This window comes from Pelodiscus sinensis, chromosome 6 (assembly GCF_049634645.1).
Source record: "Pelodiscus sinensis isolate JC-2024 chromosome 6, ASM4963464v1, whole genome shotgun sequence".
Taxonomy (NCBI): Eukaryota; Metazoa; Chordata; order Testudines; family Trionychidae; genus Pelodiscus; species Pelodiscus sinensis.
Window position 1 is genome coordinate 87,675,259 of NC_134716.1, and position 21,043 is coordinate 87,696,301.

At 42.4% G+C, this 21,043-nt stretch overlaps 1 protein-coding gene across 2 annotated transcripts in view; it reads left to right on the top strand.

Annotated features, from left to right (window-relative positions):
• The window catches only part of CMYA5 (cardiomyopathy associated 5), a 64,797-nt gene that overhangs the window by 22,175 nt on the left and 21,579 nt on the right, over positions 1-21,043 (top strand). The window contains exons 5-9 of one of the 2 annotated variants that reach the window (XM_006119181.4): positions 3,094-3,116; positions 4,839-4,960; positions 9,684-9,833; positions 12,472-12,618; positions 18,452-18,599. In XM_006119181.4, coding sequence (XP_006119243.2) covers positions 3,094-3,116; positions 4,839-4,960; positions 9,684-9,833; positions 12,472-12,618; positions 18,452-18,599 — 590 coding nt within the window. Of the gene's footprint in view, positions 1-3,093; positions 3,117-4,838; positions 4,961-9,683; positions 9,834-12,428; positions 12,619-18,451; positions 18,600-21,043 lie in introns of those variants that run through there. The other variant, XM_075932342.1, reaches the window with a different exon arrangement.

A 21,043-nucleotide genomic window follows, 5' to 3' on the forward strand; every position in this document is an offset into this window, starting at 1 on the left:
TGCATAAGCTTTTCTGGAAGAAGGCTACAGTGTAGCCATAGCCGAACAGATTACAAAGGGTTGTGGTAAATTCTCCATTATTCACAGTCTCTGAATGGCTTGGGGGTCAGATACAGGAATTAATTGGCCATAATCTATGCCCATAGAAATGCACAGCCGCTGTAAGGAATTGTCAGTGGCTTACTGAGTGGCATTTCCTCCTCTGTATCAATACTGACTCAATATCTGGGGGCATGTGCCACTAGTTATGCCGTCTCTCAGGTCAGATGCAAAAATGGGGCCCTTATTACACGTGGTCATTAAAAGGGGTGAGGGCAGGGAGGTTGGGAGTATGATGGGTTCAGGACACAGATTTGTGGTGTGTAGATGGTGCAGGAGTGTTGTGGCAGAAGACTGAGGATTTGGGGCTGCAGGAGTTTGGGGATGTGAGAGGCTCAGGACAGGGGGTTACATTGTATGATAGGCTCAGATTTGGAGTCTGGGGAGGTGCTGGAGTGTTATGATGCTGTGGCTAGATGGGGGTTTGGCGCCAATTGGGGGCTTGTTGGCCAGGCGTCATTTTTAAATAAAATATTATGTCAAACACAAAAGGTTTCAGCATTGTCTTTATTTATGAGACAGGCGGGGAACCTGTTTTGATTCGGGGTCACTGACCCACAGAAAAGTCAGTCAGAGCCACACAAGAGAGAGGCAAAAAAACAACCCCTCCAAAACCCCCCAAGCCTCACTAATGTGCTGGTGGGGGCAGGGAACAGGGTACTGGTGGGTGCTGGGGCAGGGGACAGGATGCTGATGAATGCTGGGGCCGGAGACAGGGTGCTGGGGCAGGGTGCTGGTGTCTACTGGGGCAGGGGGCAGAGGGCAGGGTGCTGTGGAGGCTGGGGCAGAGTACTCATGGGGGGGGTCTGACCAGGGGAGGGGACAGGGACATCTGGGGCCAGTCCCTGGGGATCCTGTAACTGTGCACCAGGTCCGGGTCTCAGGAAGCACATGAGCTGCTTCTCCATCCCCAAACAGCTGATGTGTTTCCTGAACAGCCGGGTTTGTTGTGTGCTGGTGTCTTCCTTTCCCCTGCTGCCTTCCTGCATAGATGGGAGAGTAGGAGTCCTGGGACTGCACCAGATCCAACTACTCAGGAAGCATGTACGTCCTGCTCCACCGCTCCTCATGGCAGCTGCGCACTTCCTGAGCAGTTGGAGCTAGTGCGGTCCTGGGACTCCTACTCCCTCCTCCCCCCCGTGCAGGAAGGCAGCAGGGGATGGAAGTCACCAGCATGCGACAGACCCAGCGTCTCAGGAAATGCACTGGCTGTTTGGGGCTGGGGGCAGCAGCCTGAAAACTTCCTGAAACACTGAATGTGGCATGCAGTTGCGGGACTTCCACTCTCATCCCCCCTCCGCCTCCCCCCCCCCCGCAAGGAAGCCAGCGCTACCTCCATTGTCACTGGAGGTAGTGTCAGTGGGGGCTGCTTCTTGGGGCAGGGGGAATGAGGGGCCCAAACATCTTGTGATTAACTGGTCGAGCCCCCCCCAATCAAACCAGTTGATCGCGATTGATGGATTGGTGACCATGGCTGTAGGGCAAACTCATTTTTTTCTCTCTGCTAAGTGGTTGAAGTGCCACTACATGGGACAATGAACCACACCCTGTAAGCAAGTGGTTTACATATAGACATACCCAAAGAGCACAGTAGCTCAGGATGATTGCCCACCCTCCTCCTGGGAACAGTCTCAAGGACTACTCCCCTGGCCAGTGGAGGAGAAGGGACCCTGTTGCAGTCCCTCCAGACCTGCAAGAGTTCATGAAGAAGGAAAGTCATGGGGTAGGATTAAGGAGGGAGGGGTGGGAAGGCTGAAACAAGGAGTGGGGAAGCTGAGGGGTTGGGAGCTGCAGGAGTCCACTTGGGGGGGTTCAACTAGTGATGGTTGAGGGCTGAACTGATGAGGTGGAGGAGACAGAAGTAATTACTAAATTGCTAGTAAGGGGATGGGCAGAGGTGGAGGTGAGACAAAAACAGAAAAAAAGGCCTCCACACTGTTGTCTTTTTATTTAACAAAAAACGTGATTTTGGAGGCCGTTTTCTTAATGAGGAGGCCTTTAATTCATGATATTTTATTTCTTGAGGCTGGCAATGCTGGGATCGTCTGTAAAGAATAGAGAATTAGATTTGATCCATGTGGTGTCGTCTTTGTGCTGCTACAGACAGCTGAGGATTCCCATGACACAAGCATATCCGCAGCTCAGCTGGTTCAAAGGTTGTGGAGCTTCTAAGAATCAACAGATACAGAGGCAGTTTTGGTCTTGGAATTTCAACCCTAATGTTTTCATGTTGAAATTATAACTCCTGCTGTAAATGTAATTTATGATTTGTTTCAGCAATTTAATCAAGACTTGTGCTTCAAGTTAGGCACGAGTATTGAATATTGACCAATCACTTGCTTAAAGCTAAGCGTGTGCTTAGGTATTCATGGCCTTAAAGACACAAACTCTCTGTTGTTGCATATGGGAAAATTTCCAGTGAAGTCCATAAAGTGGTGCTATAATATAAATCAACATAAAAGAGTGGAATCAGTCTTTAAAACAGTCTACATCTAGACTGCAGGCTTCTTTCAGAACAAGCTTTCCCGGAAGAGATCTTCCAAAAAAAACTTCTTCCGAAAGAGAGCATCTACACAGCAAAAGTGCATCGGAAAAGCGATCTGCTTTTTTGAAAGATAGCGTTCACACTGAATGGACCCTGTCTCACATTTAAGCTGTGATTACTACGGACGGAGTGGTTTTTCCTCTTTCCTCTTCTTTCGAAAGAATTCCCTCTTCCCTGTTCACTCATGCCTTTTTCCGAAAGAGCTCTTTTGGAAAAAAGGCTTCTTCCTCATTGAAAGAGGTTTACCAATGTCAGAAAAACCCCTCTGTTCTTTTGATTTTTTTTCAAAAGAACGCTATTGCAGTGTGGACGTAAGTGAAGTTTTTTTGAAAAATGGCTGTTATTCAGAAAAAAAAATCTGCAGTGTAGACATACCCTCACTTGCTTTAATATTAACTTGACTTCTATTTTTTATTATTAATACATTTATTTTCTTCTTTCTCTGTTAGTTATCAAAAGAAATAAATAAAAGGTATATGAAATGTGGCTTAAGTGCATGGTAGTCTAAGGATTAGCATGTTTGACTGCTTTGTGTAATATTTTCTAGCTCTTTTGAAAGCATGCTTCCGGTATAAATATCTACTTTTATAAACATGACAAATAATAGTCTGGGAAGAAATCTTATGTTTGTTACTGTAGCTGACAGCTTTTGAAGGATTTTGCATGTGTTGTGCAATACATAATTTTAAAAATAATAAATACAGCTTTTTAAAATGTCAAATCACTTGGAGTGTTCTTATATAGCTGCTTTTTGAAATTACATAAAGAGCATTCTGATGATGCTTTGATTTTTGCCTTAAATATCCTGTTTTGAAATGTTCATATTTTACTTGTGTAATTTCCATATGAGAGGAAATCATAATGAAATTCACCCAACATGTCATTTATGAGGGTAGAACTATTGGGATATATTCAGAGTTAGTATAAATGGTCACAATTCTAGTGAAGTTTGAATTTGAACTGATTTGAATTTATGTTTAAATCCCGCGCTTCATTTGCAATTTCGGTTGACCTCATTAGCCTCCCTAGTTCGAACTAGGGGGCAAGTGTAGACATACCCTTATTGACTTAAATGGGAGTTATATACTGATCTGCATCCCATATGATTTGCCAATACACAAGTCAGTGGTACTTAGCCATGCACTTAACGGTATGCATGTGCTTAAAGTGGTCAGATGAATTGGTGCCTAGGAAAATCATATGTGGCCAATGTAGGGAAATACTACAAAATAGTACAAAAGAACTATCAAATTGTAAATGTTTATATATAATAAGGAGATGCTCCAAACATAATTTCACATTTCTCATTATTCATGGGGTTTGTGCTATTAAGTTATGTGATGTACATTAAAATTACATACCAATATGTGACAATCTGTCCAATTACATGTATATTGTAGATTATTGAATAGTAGACTGTGTAAAAATCATTTTCAAGGGTTTTTGTTGAATGTTATTTACTAGCATTAGCTTACATATTATTTTTGTGCATGAAATTGGTTATTTTAATTGATTGTTATGGATTTACTAAAAAGGATTAAGAAAGGGGTTAATATAATGTGCATGTGAATTTTATTATATGTGTCTTGTTAAAACTATGGACAAAGAACAACTTCAGTTTAAAAACAAATGAGATTGCTTGACTGCTTTATAGAAAGATTTTTTTTATTTCCTTGGAGCTGCTTTTTGCCTTCAAGTTAAAAATATGCTGTTTTTTATAATGAACCCAGCAAATAAGGGCTAATTAAGTCCAATCCATTTTTCCTTTTTTTTTCTCCTCCTTACCAGCTGCTTTACATTATGTCTCTGAAGTCAGCTTCCTGTAGATGCATGTAATTTTCATTAGCCTTTAAATATACTTAAAGGGACAGAGTAAAGAAGTTTAGTCCCCTCCCCTATTCTTGAGAGTCTTGCTGTGAACTTCATATCTAAACTTTCCCACAGCTCATGAGTATACAGATTTGTGCAGTTAGATTGGGTTCATCTTTATTGCTAAGATATCCTTGAATTAATTTTAAACACCACATCCCCTCCTTAACAACCAAGATTAGGAAGTTGCCTTCACTTTGCTTGTTGCTCTTAAATCCATGGGAAATATTTTGAGCAGTGCATGTCATACGTTGTTCATCTGTGACCTTTGGAAACTATGTAATACTACGGGGATTCATTTGGATATATATTTTCTTCCCAACAGGTTACTTTCTGCAATGGATAGTTCTCTCTCATTAGAAAAAATGCCCAGTGCATTTTCTCTCTTTGACCATTATGCAGACAGTTCAGAAAGAAGTGACCAAAAGACCTTAAAATGTGTTGCTGGTAAGAATCTATGGGTGCATCTTGGGAAAAAACATTTTGGCAAAGTCCCGGAATTTGCAGAAAAGTAAAAGCAGAATGTGCTTTGGAAAAAAAAAAGTTTAGCGTTGTGAGCCTGGATAATTAGCAATCAGAGCTGAATTTGAAATGAAGTCTAATTGTGCACAAGTGTTTGGTTTGTTGCTGGGTAGGGGCAATGGTAGCACAGGAGAAAGCAAGAAATGTCTTGTTTATTCTAAATTCTAATCTCCCCTTAAAATGCCTGCTGATTCCAGAGTGAAAAATCATATATTTGCAGAAGGCTTGTGTAACACTCTCCATGCTGAGAAAACCCATGGTGCTCTTGCATGGAGGCCACAAATACAGCAGCCATTCAGGTATGCTTTTGAAGCATCTCCTTGCTAGGGAAGTAGGCCTCTAGAATGGAGAGAAAAGTTGTGAATTTTACCCATGAAAATCATCCAGATCTGACCCAAAACGGAATAAACAAAGCATCTTTGTCTGCAGGCCCCTGGTATGTCAGCTTCATCCATCCTCGGGGTTAGGATTTTTGAGAACTAAGAGCTCAGAGTAGTTCTTGGCAGCAAGCCACCCACTCAGCTTCTTCACTCCCACCAGCATCCTGCCAACCATTCCCCTCAGCTTTTCAAAACATTTTTTGAAATGTTGTTTCAAGACATGAGAAAACAAATGTATTTCAATGTGCCAAGATAGTTCTGCAATCCAGTGATGGTCTGAGTGCTGGTGCCTTACCCCAACACAGTCCCATGCCATTGTAGCTTAAAAAAATTTCTTTAGAGCAAATTTCCTTTGATGCTATTACTCGGTTTATAAACTGACCCTTCTAATCCACCAGGTGAGTTCCACCTGCTCACTCTGGCTGCCAGCTAATGGCAAGGAGGTAAATGATGGAACACCTTTGCTTTGCCTTTGTTTTGTGTTTGCTTTCCACGAACATTTTGATTAAAAACAAGTTAGCTTCCTAAAATTACTGAGCTCCCCCTTCCTATTTTGATCTGCTTTAAACTCTTTGTCCAATCAAAACCAAGCAGCACATCCAACCAGGGCTGAATCTGCACTGACAAACTAGGGATGAGTAGCTCTATCCTCCATTTCCAGTTCCCAATAACCCAGCCCCCTCCTATGTTTCTGTCCTTTCCCTTTTCCTCTATATAATTATTTCCCTTGCTCTTCTGTACTGTATCTCTACATTCCTGGGTAACTAAATGCAGTACAGTAATTCCTCATTTAACACTATAGATATGTTTCAGAAAATGATTGTTAAGTGAAAACATGTTATGTGGGGTCAATTTTCCCATTGAAAATAATGGAAAAGGTGGGGGTTGCGTTTCAAGCTGTGGTGTCTGTTGGGACCGGGACATAAGGTTGGGGGAGAAAGGGGACTGGGTTACAGCAGGGAGGGGAAGTGTTTGGCTCTGGGGAAGGGAAAGGGAGGAGAGGGGACAGGGATTGGGTTGGGAGTATGCCCATGTGACGGGTCTGCCGGACCCGCACTGCATCCGGTGAGGGGGGGTCACCAGGGAACGGCGTGGCGAATGGCGAACCCTCCGCTGCTTTGCAGGCAGACGAGGGAACCCCGTGCAGCCACTGGTGACAGGCCGGCTGGGGAAACCCAATCGCAGGCCTGCAAGCGGGGACAGAGGAGAGGGGGCAAGGCGTCCGGCGAGGGGGAGTCAGCGGGAACGGCGTGGCGAGTGGCAAACCCTCCGCCGCTTTGCAGGGAGGCGGGGGAAGCCCCGTGCAGCCACTGGCAATGGGCCGGCTGGGGAAATCATGTTATTCCGGGGATGGTTGTGTAATTCAAAAAAGTTCCCTAAAAAAAAATGGTGCTATCACGAATGCATGTTAAGTGGGCATGTGTTAAATGAGGAATTACTGTATATAATCATATGGTAGATTATCTTTCCCTCTTTTTATTTCTTTTCTTCCAAACCTTTTAATGCTGTCTCTCCCTTAGCTCACTATGCAGTCTAGGCCCTTTCTATTCCTATCTAATCCTCCTTTTCGTGCTGTCTCTTCTCCCACTTTTGCGTTGCTCTCCTCTTCTGCACACTCCATTCAATCTAGTTAAGCTACTCATGTGGAGCCCAGTACCATACTATCTATAACCGTCTCACAGTCTTTATCTACTTATCTTTGCAACAAGAATTGGGTGAATTTTTTGGACAAAATTTCAGATTCAGGTTGTCTGAAATATGTAGCAAATTCATACTGAATTGACCACATTCTTTCAGTTGAAAACAAAACCAAATATATTCAAGTTTTTCAAAGCACCTGAACATTTTTTCTGGCAGGTTGATCCAAAGCTAATTTTTTTCTGATTTTTTTAAGCCAGTTGTCCAAAAAAAACCAGTTTTTCATTCAGCTCTGCTTTCAGTGAGAGGTAGAAAAGTGACATACTGTAACCATTTTACAGTTGGGGAAGTGAGCCACAGGCAGGCTAAACTACTTGCCTAGTGTCTGATAGGAAGCTTGTGACAGATCAGGGAATTGAACCAGGGTCTTGCCGGTCCCAGTGCTGTAGCTAGTGGGACATATTTCTTCTACTTCTTTGTCAGAGCTCTGACAGTGAAATGAAATTTCTTCAGATCTTGATCTTTGAAGTCCTCTCATTCTCTGCACTTACTTTCTCTCTCACAGTAGCTTAGAGATGGTCAAAAAGCAGCCTTCAGGGTAGAAACAGTTTGTCAGGGTTAGCCTCTGGTGAGCCATAGGACAAGTCTACACTGCAGTGCTATTTCGGGATACCAGCGCTATCCCAGAATAGCTATTCTATGTCTTTTGAGTGTGCCTATTATTTGAAAATATAACAGGCTCGCTATTCCAATGTCCCTGTAAACCTCATTCCATGAGGAGCAAGGGACATTTCAGAATAGCGATTTATTTCTAAATAAGTGCTGTGTAACCAGTGCCAAATTTTGAAATAAGCTATTTCAAAATTAACTCAAAATAAGCTATGCAATTTGAAGCATTTTGATAATGTCAGTACATTCCATTTCAACATTTTCTGAAGAGACCATATCAATAATTTGTTTTGAAATGGCTTGTTCAGTTTAAAATGTATTCTATATAATAAAAAATAAAGTAAATATTGAAAAGAAATGTTTTGGCTTAGTACAGACTAAATGATTTGATATACCTGAAACAACAACAACAAAAAGCAAAAATTTCATTATGTGGGAAATTCTGAAATTCTTTGTTTTCATTCTATTTTGGAACAAAAACGAATTTCAGACTTGCATAATTTCTCATTAAATGGGAATTCTGGTTTCCATAGAACTCTTTAAACCCCACTCTGAAAACTGAACACTGTTAGAAAGGCTCTTTTAGATAAAACCCAAAATCTGGTTTTCTTTTTAGCAAAGAATTTTTCAATGACAGGCAGACGTAATCTTCCTGTAACTCTCTGCATAAATCACAAGAAAACAGCTAGCATCAGCATCTACTTTGTTAATGCCACAGGCTATCATCATCATTAGTCTGAAGATAATTGAAAAGAGCAAAAGCTTTCTGCTTGGATCTTTATAGAATCCACGTATTATGGAAATTTACTGGGTAAATGGAAAAAACAGTGTGGATTTTTATTCTGTGCAATCTGACTGTTTAATGGTGAGATATGGTTTTGTCTTCCATTGACTCAGTCCTGAAAACACCAATCTCATGAGGGTTGGTTCCATTTGGATCAGCAGTCAAACTTTAGTATGTTTATCTGAGGTTTATGCAAATTTGAGAGAACTTTGCTGCATCTCTCCTCAGATCACAAAGTATCGGCTGTTTTTAGGGGTCAAAATATGCCAGCCTTGTAGAGGTCAAGCAAAGTTCTGCTTCTGCCTCCCACATCCAAAACATCTCTGGATCCCCAGGGAATGGTTTAACAATTGTGAGAGTCCAAAGAGTCTCTTACTCTTCAATATTTCAGTTTAGGATTATTTTATCCAGGGGTCCTACCAGCTGGATGATACTGTGGCCTCCAAATATGCATATGACCCAGACAAACCACTCGATAGCTGTAACTCTTCCTAGCCCAATAATCTGAATTTAGCCCTTCTAGGTATTGGAAGCTTTGTGCCTGGCTCTTCTTGGACTCAGGGTACTGAACCAATCCCTGAGTCTAACACAAACTGGTGTCTGCAGGGAAGTTAGGAAAAGGCGATATAGGCCAGTGGCTCACACATTGCTGGTTATGGCATGCAGTGTGAGGAAGAGCTTGTTGATTCTAGTGTAGCAACAACTAACTGGATACCCATAAGCCTGTGAAGTGCTGCTGCTCAGAAGATGGACCATTAGTGACTGGTAACTGGGTATTGCCTGAATATTCACCTAGCTGGATAGCTCTGATATCTTTATTATTTGGCAAACATTGGGCTAAATTCTGTTAGTCTCTACCTCTATGCCAACCCCATTCAAATCAGTGGACTCATATGGGAGTAGTGAATCAGATGGACTGAATTTCACTCCTAGCACTGATTCACCACTCCCTAATGTATATGAATGTATTGGCTTAAAACTGTATTACTGTTGTCCTTATTCAGTTATTCTGATTAGTCCATCTATTTTTTACTATAATTAATCCGTAATTGGCTGGCATCTGAAGTAGTCTTAGTTAGGGAAAATAAACCATTTGATTGCCTCATGATATGCATCGCTGGAGTTGGGGTAGTTCAACACATAGCAGTACAAATAACTACCAAAGTTTGTCTTCTAGTTCCACAGACTCCAAAATTGATACCTCAAGAACCAAACTCTGCAACAAGCACATCAATTGCAGTCTATTGGACTGTGAGTGAAGGGGACGTCATTGACTGCTTCCAGGTGTATTGCATGGAGGAACCTCAAGCAAACCAAGATCAAAATGGTACGTGGCTGAACCTGCATGTTCAGTATCTCAAATAAAATTATATCTAAAATGACCTTAAGAGAAGATGTGGTTAACCTATTGCTATATAAAAGGGAAGAGCACAATCTGACGACCCTGAAGAGTTAATATTAACAGTAGTCAGAACAGATAACTGAGGAGGATGTGAGTTAAAGTTTTTTAAAATAGAATATTAGCTAAATATTTTGGCCAAAACATTTTAAGTTGTGTGCTTAATGTTTGGCACCTAATCCCATATGGAAGTTCCTAATTTTCACAGGTGATAAGTTCCTGTAGTGCCTATTTTTGTTTATGGGAGTTGCAGATACAGCTCTCTTCCAAACATCAGGTGCCTGATAGTGGACTTAGAGGCCTGTGTTGGTTCCCAAGCTGAAAATATGTGTTTTGTGGTAACAAATCAGGAAAAACTCAGCAAAAATGCAAGTTTAACACGCAGGTCCAGATTTTTCAAAATGCCACAAGATAGTTTACTTTTTAAATATGTAAATTTGGATGCAGTAGAGAAGTTTGTACACTAAAAAGATCAGACTAGTAATACAAATTATTTTAAGTATCTGAATGTTGCTTAACCATTTTTGGTAAAATGTGCAGTGATTTAACTTAATTTCTGAGGGTATGTCTACACTACCCTCCTAGTTCGAACTAGGAGGGTAATGTAGGCATACTGCACTTGCAAATGAAGCCCGGGATTTGAATTTCCCGGGCTTCATTTGCATAAGCGGGGCTCCGCCATTTTTAAAACCCCGCTCGTTCGAACCCTGTGCCGCGCGGCTACACGGGGCACGAACTAGGTAGTTCGAACTAGGCTTCCTAGTTCGAACTACCGTTACTCCTCGTGGAATGAGGAGTAACGGTAGTTCGAACTAGGAAGCCTAGTTCGAACTACCTAGTTCGTGCCCCGTGTAGCCGCGTGGCACAGGGTTCGAACGAGCGGGGTTTTAAAAATGGCGGAGCCCCGCTTATGCAAATGAATCCCGGGAAATTCAAATCCCGGGCTTCATTTGCAAGTGCGGTATGCCTACATTACCCCGCTAGTTCGAACTAGCGGGGTAGTGTAGACATACCCTGAGAGATTTAGTTACCTGAGACAGAAATGAAGCCAAGATTTACAACTGTTTACTGCTGATGTGTACTAAAAATTTGGAATCCAGTCCCACCAAAGAATCGAGTGCTCTCCTCTGCACTTGATTTCAATGGTAACTGAAGGTGCTCAGCTTGAGGATTAGGCAAAAAGATTATCAGAACTTTTTTCAATGGAAAACTGGGTTTCCAATTAAACAAACCTCCCAAAGAAAATATCTGCTTTCAGGAGTGGTATTGTAGCCATGCTGGTTGAAGGATATTAGAGAGATAAGGTGTGTGAAGTAATATCTTTTATTGGATTTTTCTTCTGTTAGAGAGAGACAAGCTTTCACACTATGCAGACTTCAGAAGAAGAGTTCTGTGTAGCTTGAAAGCTTCTCTCTCCCCCCGCCCCCGAACAGAAGTTAATCCAATATAAAATATTACTTCACCCACCTTGTCTCTACTTTCAGAAGAAAATTGCAAGATGTAATTGAAAAACAAATGCTCTCACCCAGCCAAACAGATTTCTGTTTTGGCCAAACTGAGATCCCCCCCTCCTCTCAAAAAAACCCCCAAAAAACCCAAAACAGTGCTACAGTGCCTTATGGGGATTTTAATCTGGGCATTTTACACTTCCATTCTCTTTTATAGGCGAGGCTCTCTGCTTGGACTGCATTTCCCATGAGGCACCACAGCCAGTGATTCCTAGGATACACACCTTTACTAAGACAGAGGAAGTGATGTGTCCTGGGAGATGTTGTCCAGCCAGCCAGAGACCCACAGAGAAGAATGGGAGCACAAGGCACCCATACTACAAGTCCTGTGAGGCACTACAGCACCATTTTAACTAGAAATATATTGGTTTGTGGTGTTGCCAAAAGGTCTAAATTATCTGTGGAAAAAACAAAAAGTCATATTTTGTTTAAATTTCTGACAGAAAAAAATTCCCTCTGTTTTCTCAACCAACCTACTCAATGCCTTGGAGAAAGAACTCAACACATTTCCCTTCTGTAATCCCTTTATATCTTAACTTGGCTTTTCTGCTGTTTTCTTTGAGAATGAATGGTAAAGAGTTAAAGCAATTTAAGTGCTGGAATACCTCTACATTAATTAGCTGAAGAGGTGCCAAGCTATCTCCAGAAACGTATGGGCAATAAAAGGCCAACTGGCGATTCAATTTTATTGTGCCCACTGGTGCATTGGAACAATTTTTATTGTAGGGGTGCTGAAAGCCATTGAATAAAATTGAAAATCCTGTATATGATGGAAACTACTTCAAGCCAGGGGGTGCAGCAGCCACCCAGATATCCCTAATTCCAGCCCCCCTGATGACGCCAAATAATCTCCTCGTTATCCTCTTACACGGAAGAACTCATTTAGTTCCTTCCTGACCATAGTTTGGTGGCAAACGTTATCCCTACTATTGTATACAAACCCCAATGTGATCAATTGCTGCTTACATGTTGGTCAATATAAGAGACCCTAAACCATACAAATTGTTTCTAACAGGTGTGCATTTCTCTAATGACCTGTATGTATGTGCTTGTACTAGCCCTGGTGGAAGAATACAGAGTTATAGTGAAGGAGAGTTACTGCATTTTGGAAGACCTGGAGCCAGATCGCTACTATGGTGTGTGGGTCATGGCTGTGAACTATACAGGATGTAGCTTACCAACTGACAAATCCATTTTTAAAACTGGTAAGTATATTTGGTCATTTAATAATTAGAGTATTAACTAAACAATGCCATTAGATATGTAGGGAAGTAATTCACTGATTCATCTACTAGATAATAGGCAAGTCACACAGTTTCTCTACGTGTAAAATGGCAGCAATTTACAATACATGAGATTTGAAAATGCACAGATTTTAAAATATCCGCATCCCTCACCTGAATGAGCCCTCACTTGCAACACCAACAGACCCCACTTGTCTGCGGGCAGAACTAACCTGGGACCTCTGGAGGTTGGTAAATGAGTGGACAGGAGTGGACAGTAATTTTCTACTCCACAGATATTGGTAAGTCTTCACAAGCCAGCTCTGGGCCCATATGAGGGGTAGGGCCACAGGAGAAAGAGGATAGGGTTGGGGACTAGAGAGAGAGAGAGGGACTGTGTGTGAGGGACAGAGACTTGTGAAACAGGCGGTGGGTGTAGCATGGAGACTGGGAGGGTGTGTGTATGACATAGAGTTTGTGTGTGTTTCTGTGAGATGCCATGTGCTGTCTCTTTAAGACAGGGAAAGCTGTCCTGCTCTGTATCCTCCCTTCCCCACTCCACAGAGATGGGATATATGGGGGTGGGGAGTGTGTGAGAGAGAGAGACAGAGAGCAAGCATTGGCTGTTGGAGAAATCTTAGAAACAGTGCACTGCTTCTTAAGACAGGCACTCATCTCAGGCACTTACCTTCCATACTTCAGACAGGAGCAGCTCTGCGTGTCCCTATCTCAGCCCCTCCCTGCCCTGCAGAGATAGGGCAGGGGGACACCCTGACTTCAGTACTTGCCTCTCTTCCTCCTACCTTCCTCCCCTCACTCTGCACTACTAGCAGGAGGGTCCTGGGCAGGGCCAGACCGAGTCATTCCGGTGCCCCGGGCAGACAGGTTAATTGCGCCTCGGGTTGGGGGAGGGCGCATGCGCGGCCCTACCCCTGCCCTGTGTATGGGGGAGGGCACGTGGAACTGGCAGCGGCAGGACGAACGTGCCCGGCCCGGCTCCCGCTGCTGGTGCGCAGCCCGGGGCGGGCCGAGCCTGGCCGTGCAGGGCCCTGCGGCCGCGGGGGGAAGGGCGCTGCTGTCCGGTGCTGTGGGGGTTAATGTGGCCCCCGCCCCAGGTGGCTGCTGCACGGTTGCCTCTGGGAGCTGCTGCAGCCTGCGATCCGAGAGCCAGGCACACGGCGCCTGATGCCAGCTATAAGGGGTGCTATGCGCCTCTTACAGCTGCCATCAGGTACCCCCTATAGGTTGGCGCCCCAGGCAGCTGCCCGGCTCGCCCATGCCTTTATCCAGCCCTGGTCCTGGGAGCAGCTCAACTGCAGCATGAAGCAAAGTAGGGGGAGAACAGCTGAACACACACTGCCAGCTCCAAAGTATGCATATTCTGCTAATCAGCTGAGAGGGCTGGTTTCGGCCCATGGGCTGTATTGGCCTACACCTGCTGTACTAGCTATTAGCTAAGGCTGTAGAGCAGACTTCTCTCTGGTGGTCTCGGTACCACTAGATGGGACAGTACACCCACACCCTGTAGCTGCAGTATCCAGTGGAGTGAGAAAATCTATTTGTTGCCCAGTATAATAGGATTGAGAGTTTTGACTGTGCTTATATTTTCTTTCCTTTTGGTAACCTCTCTGATTTTTTGTCTATCACTTAATGCCACATAAAAATCTATCTTTGATAGTCAATACACTTGTTTAACTGATAATCTTTACCAGTCAGTTTGCCTGAAATGTTTGGTAAATTTGCTTAGGGGTTTTACAAAGGCTGATGTATATTAATGAAATGGTGAATCAATTAATAAATCAGACAGTACATTCCTGAAGTACAGTACTGAGAGTTGGGAGGGATTTCTCTGTGTGATTCATGGGTGGTTCTGAGAGTATTCATGTCATCTAGCTGGGTGTGGGACTCCCCATGCAGTTATGCTGAGTGATAGCAGCACCTGGAGAGGTTTGTTGCTACTCACTAGCAAGGCATTGGGAGAGAGAACCCAGGCTGGAGAGAGTTCAGGGGGCCCAGCAGTCCCATAGTCCTAGGCTGCGCTGTGGGGATCCCGTATTTCTCATGCAAGTACTGTAATGCAGTCAACTTGGGGTAGGGTGGGCAGGCCAAGGAGGCAACTGCCCCAGGGCCCAGCTATACAAAATGGCCCAGAGCTCCTGGTCACCACCCATACCTTCTGGGCCCTTTAAATTGTTGCCGGAGTGCTGTGTGGTGTGCTCCAGGCAGCACTCTGGGCAGCTCTGAGAGCTGCCTAGCCCGAGTTTCTTCTGCCCAAGGCTCCACCCCTTCCAGAAGGGTGGAGCAATCCTCCTCCCCAGCCTTGCCCTCTGGCTCTACAGACATTTTAGGTTTGAGTGACACTCAGAGTGACAAACATCGCCTCCTTGAAAGCCATGGAAAACAGATGAGCCTTATAACATCCTAACACATCTGGTCTATTGTGGGACAGAGCACCAGCTTCTAGAAGGTGGCCTGGCTCCATTGACATGAATGGAGCTACACAGAGTTACAACAACTAAGGATCAGGTCCACTGATCTCTTGTTTTGACGTGATGCTTCCCAGGGTACCAACACCTGTCCTTAGCATGAAGCAGTCTTGTCTGGGCTTGCTATGGATCAGCTCCCTGAAACCACCAGTTTCTGGAAGCACAAGCACCACCTTCTAGGATCAACCCTCCTACCCCTGTACAAGTTAGTGATAGGCACTTTCCATCCCTCAGGTCCTCTGAGCATTCCCGGAAATGTCCAGCCCCTTCTCCACTGAAGACACAGACACATCATATTTCAGCATTACTGGCTGTTTCTCCCCTTCTCCCCCCCCGCAAAAAAAAAAAAACAGACCACCCCAGTTTGCAAGATTCAGCTCAGCATCACCACATTGCTTAACACTGCAGCACTTAGCTTTGTTTTCCCTATACAGATAACTGTTTGTTATCAAATAACACAGAATATTGGAAACAAATGGTTAGTTATGAAACAAAATCATCTCATGCTTTCTAGAGGCTGAACTTAACTAGCAGGTTAGCCTATTACCTAAAGATACTTATCTCACCCAAGGTTCTCCTTGCCAGCATTTCTAACAAAGCCTGGTTTAAACCCCTTTTCATGAAGCAAAGGTGCTGTCCTTTTATTTCCTCAGTGAAGGGTGATGGGGGTCTTCTTTGTCCCTCCCCACCAGTACAGGCAAGCAAACCTTTCATTGTGTTGTTATAGGATAGGGTTCTTCCCCCACACTCCCTGCAGTTAGCATTTCTGAAGTTTTACATAGTCCTTGACTAACATTCAATTAAAACCGGTTCCAGGAGACCCATGGTGAAAAATACAATGTATAATTTACAATTAAGTAGCCAGATAGATAAACATTTCTTGTCTGAGAGAGAACTACTTTTGTTAGTCACTAGTCTATAGACACAGATGTTAAGATCATTTTCAGTGTATATACAAAACATTTGTACATGGGTAGCACAGTGATTTTGATAACTTTCATGGCATTGGCTTTTATTTGAGATCTCAGGTGACACTCTTTGGTGAACTAGAATGTATATGCCTGTGCACCCTCTCCATGACCCTCTTCAGTTGACACTTAAGAGGTTCCTGGTCACATTTGGTCAGTATGCAGATTTGTCATTCTTCACGTTAAATATTGATTTCAACTTCAGTTCGATTATTATTTACCTCTTGAGGTCAACAAACCTTAAGATTCTCTAAAATAAAGAGTCAATATGTGCTTATATATTTTATAATTAACAAATGACTTGTGGCCCAAGGCAAAATATTATGTATAATTTGACTGCAGTTCTGCAACATTATCCAATTTCAAAATAGACTTGTTTCTGCTCTTGTTTTAGGCATCATATTTGATATATGCATTTTCTTTTCATGTAAATATAATTTCTATTAAAAACTTTTTTAAAATTTTAGGAACTGATTAGTATTATTCTACAACTGTTAAATACAAATCTTGGTAGGCTCATGTAATGCCAGTACTTTGCATAGGAAGGGGAAGTTTGTAGTGAGAAACCCAGTGAGTAAACAAAATCACTTTCAGCCTAGAAGATAAGACCTTGAATTCAATGGGCTAATTCAGTACATTATTTAACACAATATTCCTTTGATCTCTTGCAATCAGTGTTTTTATGTACATTTTTCTATATATGCAATAGGACTACAGTCCTTGAGTTTAAGCCATACAGAGGAGAAACATGGTATTACATTTTGGTAGCTGCTTTGTAACACTAGCACAAATAAAGCAGCAAAGTCAGACCTACTCCTCAGTTCTTCAGCATCATATTTATTTTTGTTATACAGCTAATGCAGGGGCTGCTGAGGACAGAGCTGTGGTAATCTAGGCACAACCATACCCTGTCCTGCTTCACAGGTCTAAAGCACCACAGAAATGAGTGAAATCAGTGTTCAAGGTGTTATCTAAAGTAACTTGATAAGGAAATGCGGAACTATATACGCTGGGGTATGCAAGGATTAATTAAGAGGGCTGGGAAAGTTCTGCCATAGTGATAGGGGTATGGCATGGTCAGATACTGTCCCTATTGATTTATAAACATGCTTTTCTCCCTTCCTGCTGCTTGGATAGATAAGCGCACAGCTGCACCAACACTGTAACTTCTAAAGAATACCATTGTATGTAACATACTGATAGAAATGTAGCCGTGTTAGTCTGGTCTAGCTGAAACAAAAAACAGGACTATGTAGCACTTTAAAGACTAACAAGATGGTTTATTAGGTGATGAGCTTTCGTTGGCCAGATCCATTTCCTCAGATCAAATAGTGGAAGAAAATTGGCATGACCATATATACCAATGAAAAGGACACATATGAAAAGGACACATATGAAAAAGGACAAATCAAATTTCAGAACAGAAGAGGGTGAGGGAGGGAGAGGTCAATGTCTGTGAGCTAATGATATTAGATATTGGGGAAGCTATCTTTGTAATGGGTAAGATAATTAATGTCTTTGTTCATGCTTAAATTTGATACTTTACGTCTAGGTCTTAACAAAGACATTAATTATCTTACATTTTCAGGGTCACAACTGTTTCTCTCTACCCTGTCCCCTTCCCCCCAGCAAATTGCTGATTCAGGAAGATTGTAATGTAAAAACTGCACACTTGAGCTGAAACTACTGTAAACAATAAACAGGGGTGGGTATAATTACATGCATCACGTGGTTATTACTATTCATTATATGGGTGTTCTTATAACTAAAAAGGTTTTAAGGGGAGTTGTCATGGATAAATATATTTACAAACTAACTTGGATAAAAGAGTAACCTTTTGATTAATTTGTTGCTCAGACAAGGGTTTTGGGGTCCAAGGTCAAACAAGTATCTGCAATGAAGAAGCCCTCTACTCCATCTGCCTCTGGGTCACCTGTTCTTTTTTAACAGCATACACTTCCATAATGACCTTTGGGGGTTCTTTCTGGGGGCATTAAACTGGGGACTTTCTACTTCAAGGAACTACCATTTAACTGACAGAATAAACTGCATGTTATTCTTACTGTTTTCATAACAAGATGGGTAATGTAAAACAGTTTTCCTGATAATCACCCTCTCAAAAAAAGATAAAGGGAAAGGAAAGAATATTATTGTAGTGTTGATGTTTACAGGGTTTTTTCACACACATTATTTACATCTGAGGAAAATGATCTTTCTATGCTAATTCAGTTCATTCTTATTTTAGGATTGGTGACGTATACGTTTTGTGCTTGCCTTTTCATTTCAATCTGCCTAGCACATATGTTTTGCAGTGACTGTACCATTCTTCATAGTACAGCTAATATGTCATTGTGTTCATAGCACCCTCTACTCCCTTGCTAAAGGCAGAAGACTGCACTGTCTGTTGGGACACTGCCATCATCCGATGGAGCACAGCCAACTCAGAAGCAACAAAGTCCTTCACGCTGGAGTACTGCAGACAGTATTCCCCTGAAGGAGAGGGTCTCAGGTTAGTCTCTGAGGTCTGAACTGTGGATAGATGAGATTAAATAGAAGTTAATGAGCTCTTTCCAGATCATGGATTATTACATAAGAGATTATTCTGTTTGTCTTGAATTACATAAGAAATCAGCTTCTAGGCCAGATGCTAATCTCTGAGATTAGATGGGAGAACGCTAGAAATATCGTCCTTTTATTCTAAACTAACGGACCCATTCACTTAGGCCCCAAGTCCTTATGCAGTTTTTACCCAGGGAAAACTTAAATTGAGCTACTCCTCAGTTGGGAAATAAGACAGTAAAGGACAAATTCTATTACCTTTAATGTAGCTATGTTCCTCCCCTCTCTGAAACCACTGCAGTTGTGCTGAACAGAGAAGGGCAGGGTCTGGAAAGTCTGCTGTTTGATTTTTTATGAAAAAGAATTAAGAGACCTGAAAACCTGTTGTGTGGGTTCAACACTAGAGCATAAGAAAAGAATTAATTCATGTGATTTATTAAACACATCACAAGTACATTACCGGTATGTACAGGGCTCGACAAACTGCGGCGAAATCCACTCGCCAGCTCCTCACTGTGGGTCTGGGGCATGCGTGCACCGCTGGTGAATGGGGCGACCGGCTGAAATCTACTTGCAAGTAGATAAATGGATTTGTTGAGCCCTGGGTATGTACTATGCCTGTGTTAAATTGTAAGATTTTCCATTTGCTTGTAAACTTTCCTAAGACCTGCTCCATCAATGAGTTTTGTGTGGGTGAATGGGGGTCATTTCTGTCAGGCTCTGGGTGCTGGGGTGGGATGGGGTTGAGTGGCCTGGGATTCAAGCCCACCACCCTGTCCCTGTCCCCTAGGCCACTCCAGAATCCATTCCATCTGCGTACTTTGAGGACATCCCTTATCTTGCTGTATCCAAAACAAAACAAAACCCTTACATTGTAATATCCTCAGGGCAGGAATTTAGCTTGCTATGTATTTGTGAAGCACCTAAAGCAGTGGGGCCCTAGATCCTGAGTGGGTTCAGATTCAGGATATTCTTGTAATGCAAATAATAATTATCAATAATTCACATACTTCAAAAATTACAATAACCAGCTTATCCAAATGGCAAGTGCAAGCAATTTATAAATGATTTCTCCTAGGAAAATAAATACTAATCGTCACTAATTAATAACCTTTCCTACCCCTTGTCAAAAGAGGCTCCCCCACAGAAAAACAAACCAATTCTTTGGCTGGAGCTGGTGTGGAACATTTTGGTGAAAAACTTTTTTTTTTTTTTGTCAGCTAATGCCAATTTATTTAAACCAAAACTTTTTGTGGAAATGTGCTGGTTTTGAGCAAACTTTTGGGAGAAGTTTTTCAAGGCTAGGATCGAATTTTGAAGGATGAAGGAAAAGGAGGGAGATCCATCCCAGAATAGTTAATAGCCCTGTGATTAGGTCATTCAGGTGGAACAAGGACTTGAACATCAGTTGCTGATGTCCCGCATTACCATTCTAGCTACTGGACTATTGGCTATTCTGAGCTGAAGCTATTTCTCTTGTTTGTTTGTTTATTTGTTTTCATAAAAAAAATGCTTCAAAGGGTCTTTGTTTCATTCTGATAATGGAATGGACTATTTTTGAAATCTCAGATGTTCATGTGACAACAAAACCACTTCCCACCCAGCTCTGCCTACCATCTATCAGTTCAAACACAGTAATGATGGCATTGATTACATGTGGTTTTGTCATCCATATCAAGGCACATATTTGTCAGTGGAGAGTAAGAGAGAGGTCCCGGTGACATCAGCATCGCCACAGACTTCAGGATATGTGCTCACTTATTTTCTGTCCTCTTGTACCTTCCCAAAGAATGGCAACAGAGAGAACAAGAAAATCCCCTCAGGCCTTCACGATGCAGGGACAGTAAGGAAGATGGATGTTTATTCAGAGGCAAGAGCCCATTGTCCAAAGGCATTTGGGGGATAGCTTAACTGCTCTTAAAAATAACAAAAATGAACAAGGCTACACATACTCAGAGGCAGCTGGTGGTAGTCTCTAAGGAAAGGGAATATTAAACAGGATAAATACATTTTAAAAGAATATTTAAATAGCCTCAAAAACAAGTCAGTACCTATGTGCCAAATGTGGCCGCCAGAGCTCTACAGAGTAGACCGACCATGGCTCCTTCTGATCTTTAAATAGGGAGTTGAGGTCTGCATGGACTAAATGTGCCAAAACGTAGAGTTTTGTCTTAATCCAAACAGAGGGAAGAACAGAAGTTCTTTGTGGGATAGCCAATGGAAAGCCACTGTATGAGAGCAGCTAAAATGGGGCCTTTGAATTCCTGCCACTACTGTCTTCAGTTTGGCAAAATGTGGTTGCCATACAATACATGTTGACTCCAAGTTTACTTACAATTAATTGGAATAGCCTCTATTCTGGTAAATAACAGAAATGAATAAGATACAGTTTTC